This window comes from Pyrus communis, chromosome 3 (assembly GCF_041283825.1).
Source record: "Pyrus communis isolate YQ-2024b chromosome 3, ASM4128382v1, whole genome shotgun sequence".
Classification (NCBI taxonomy): Eukaryota; Viridiplantae; Streptophyta; class Magnoliopsida; order Rosales; family Rosaceae; genus Pyrus; species Pyrus communis.
In genome coordinates, this window is record NC_142567.1 from 24,661,812 (window position 1) to 24,665,561 (window position 3,750).

A 3,750-nucleotide genomic window follows, 5' to 3' on the forward strand; every position below is an offset into this window, starting at 1 on the left:
CTCGCTTAACTTCGGAGTTCCTACGGAACCCGAAGGCAGTGAGCTCCCAAAAGGCCTCGTGCTAGGTAGAGATCAGAATATACATTTAAGGATCACTCCCTTGGGCGATGTGGAATGTCACAATTCACCCCCCTTAGGGGCCCGACGTCCTCGTCGGCACAGACGCGACCAGGGTTAGGCTCTGATACCAAATTGTCACATCCCGGCCCTGGCGGGACCACTTCCTGGGTTCCCGGGCCCGACTCCACTACCGTAGCACGATATTGTCCGCTTTGGGCTTACCATTCCCTCACGGTTTTGTTTTTGGAAACTCACGAGCAACTTCCCAGTGGGTCACCCATCATGGGATTGCTCAAACCCCCTTCTCGCTTAACTTCGGAGTTCCTACGGAACCCGAAACCAGTGAGCTCCCAAAAAGGCTCGTGCTAGGTAGAGATTAGAATATACATTTAAGGATCACTCCCCTGGGCTATGTGGGATGTCACAGCCAGTGATAAAAAAAATATATATATGAAATGAAAAAATACTGAAGTAATTCACGCATATAAATACATTTAAAATGTGTAAGTCGCGCATAGCGCTATGATTTAAAAATTGTCTTTTGCACACGATTGTTTATTAAATATTATTTCTCTATTTTTAAGCACTTAAGAGGCGCATAGTGCCAGTTATTAAAAATGTCTTTCACATGCGCATAATAATGTGATTCAATTAGTTGTCAAATGATCATTTTTTTGGTAACAAACAATGTTATCTACACTAAGGGGGAGGAGATGGGTTTAGCCTCACAATAGGCTAGCAATAATGTGATTCAATCAGTTGTTTATTAAATATTATTTTCTCGATCTAATCTTAATGTAAAATCAATAGAATGTAGATGGAAATTGAAAGGCTGTTTTTATTATGTAGACTCAGCTGCTTTGATTGGTTTATAAGGGGTTTCTTCTAGTATTGTCTAATATTATTCATTCAGTTCAAATATTTGACTTTCTTTTTGTCATTAAAAAAAATTATGGAAGCAATTCATGCATATAAATACATTTAAAATATATAAATAGCGCGTAGCATGTTGTGATTCAAAAAATATCTTCTGCACGCGCATAAACACATGCATGAAAACTAGTCTAATATAATAAATGAGGATGACACACAAGGGCATGAACTTTTAGGACACTTACTAAAGAGGACTAGGTTTGGTATTGATTACATGATCATTATCCCTTCACAGAAAAAGAAAAAGGAAAAAGGAAAAAAATTGTCCAAGTTCTACATAACATTCTAGTATGTTCTTATTTTTAAACACATAAATGAAATTGACCCAAGATAAACAGATACAAGACAATCAAATTGGGACTAATGATATTTCTCTTCACTTGTAAGTAATAAGCTTTTAAGTTCGACTCCCATGAATGACAAATTCAATACCAACTTAGTGTTGATCGGCTGTGAGACTTAGTCCAAATATTAGTTCATTAATCCCAGATCATAACAACTGCTATGACTCCCACTCCAAGAAGCACAGAAACGAACTTGAAAGCTGGAGTGTCGAAATAGCATTTAGCTTGTGGTTTAAACCCTTTGGCAATTAGATGGTTGATTGCAACATAGACGAAAACTCCACAAGCAAGTCCCATTGAAATGGCATATATCCAATCAGCTACAGGTCCTTGAGTTGTGGCGTTGATGGCGATACCGACGCCTACTCCAACGGGACTGGAAACAGCAAAAGCAAAAGAATAAGCTGCAGTTACTAAGAATGCTCTTTTGGGTAGCATCCTCAGTAGTGCAATCCCCATAGCAATGGCTGCAAAAATCTTGTGGAGTGATATTGTCCACAGATTCCTCCATGCATCTGACTTTGTATCTGCAATACACACAAAGTAAACGAGCGTTCATATTAGGAATCCTCGTAGGATCTTAAGCGGATGTCAGTTACAACAATGGTTTGTACTTTAGGGTACAGCTAGTGTCGGATTTGGGAACCTAAAGATTAGGGTTTAGCTCTCCTGAAAAATTAAGTTATTCCTAAACACTGACCGCATGCTTTTTAACTAATTTAGTGCGCCCTTCAAACGATCAGATGTGCCATTTAAATTTTGCCTGACCAATTTTGCAACTACAAATATACCTTTAAGAACCAAGCTCCACGCATACATATATACATATTGCACATTCATTGTCAATGTTTAGAGCCTTATTAAGTTACTAATTAGTTATCGCTTAAGCGTTTTATGTAAGTCTGGGTTTGTTGTTTCATTTAGGTTCATATGAATCATGCGATTCAATTTTTCAGTCAAGTCCTTACTTGTTACAATCAATAACAAATTTCATCGTTAATTTATGAGATGAAATTGTGAGTTCCTTATCATTAAGAACTGATTTATTCTTGTTTTCCTCTTTGAGAAGTACAAGGACTCGTTAATTACTAAACTGAATATAAGGAACACTTAACTGAAATATATAACACCAATCAAATTAATCATTTTCTCATATATTTATGGATAAAAATTACCCATGAAAGATGAAGAGTGGTAGATATATACGAAAAATATACATATATATAATGAGTTAATAAAACTTAAACAATATTTCAATTAAGTACCTGCAATTCCAACAGCAATGCCCTCAAAAACTGAATGAAAACACAGCGCAAGGATGAGAAGTATGGTGTCTCCGAAAGAAGATGTCTTCAAGAAAACTGGGTTGGCGTCCTCTCCGTCTTCCTTATGATCATGCAGTGCAGCAGTCCTTCCCTCCTCCACTTCCACTCTAGCTTCTCTTTCACCTGACCTTGTCACCAACAGCACGATGCAATCCCCAAGCATGGTTAGCAGATAACCAGCTGACGCTAGCATGAATGCGAAAGGGTATGCTTTCGTGGTAAGGTCATGAAATGTCTCATCTGAGTCACTCAAGAAGTGCATCAAAGAGGTACCAAGAAAAACCCCACCAGCAAATTGCGTCCCCAAGAGAAGAAAGCTTTCGTTCCATCGGTAAAAGTAGGGGGAGATGCCACCGGCGAAAGTGCTCACCAGTAGAATAATCAAGCACCATACTTTCACCAAAACCAAGCCTTTCGTATGCAGATCTTCATGTTGGCCGCTATCATCATGGTTGCTGCCGCCATGACCGTTGACTAGGAATGGTTGCAGGGATAAGAGGAGCACAGAAACTAAAAGAAAGGTTGACTTAAGAGACGTCCTAATGAAAGGAGTGTAAGCCATTGATGTCTCTCAAGCTAATGGTTTGCATGATAAGTGACATGATGACTTGTAGTTGTTTATGCTCTATAAATAAAAAATTAAATACAAGCTGTCCGGCTAAATCTTGCTCCCATTTATTCTCAATTTGTAGTACAAATTTGACTTTCGAAGATCGTATAGCCTTGATGTACTACACAATGAGCTTACATAGTTCGACATTGGAACTATATTCCAAAATATTCTATCCGAAAATTCTGTTGTGTCACTAAATATAACATATTTCGAAGTTTTCAATCATTAAACTTTAATTATCGTTTTTTTTTTTTATCAAAGATCTAACCATTAAAATTCCAACTAATGAATAACCCGAAGTGTACTAGAAAATTCCTATATTCTATCTAGTTAATTGGAAAGTACTATGTATATGACTCTTCAAATCATGTGATAATAAGTGATGTTAGATGCAAAAACAAACATAGTTTTAATACTCTGGGATTTTTAATCGTTAGATCTTGATTATATATTGTATCTTTGATTAAGGATCTAA

General features: G+C 37.3%; 1 protein-coding gene across 1 annotated transcript; it reads right to left on the minus strand.

The window, feature by feature from the left end:
- Window positions 1-1,154: 1,154 nt before the first annotated feature.
- LOC137715950 (zinc transporter 2-like) lies at window positions 1,155-3,285 on the minus strand. Its single transcript, XM_068455318.2, has 2 exons — window positions 2,603-3,285; window positions 1,155-1,864 (listed from the first exon to the last, which is right to left on the minus strand). Exons 1-2 carry the CDS (start codon window positions 3,222-3,224, stop codon window positions 1,473-1,475), a joined length of 1,014 nt encoding a protein of 337 aa, XP_068311419.2. The 5' UTR covers window positions 3,225-3,285; the 3' UTR covers window positions 1,155-1,472.
- Between the last annotated feature and the right edge of the window lie 465 nt (window positions 3,286-3,750).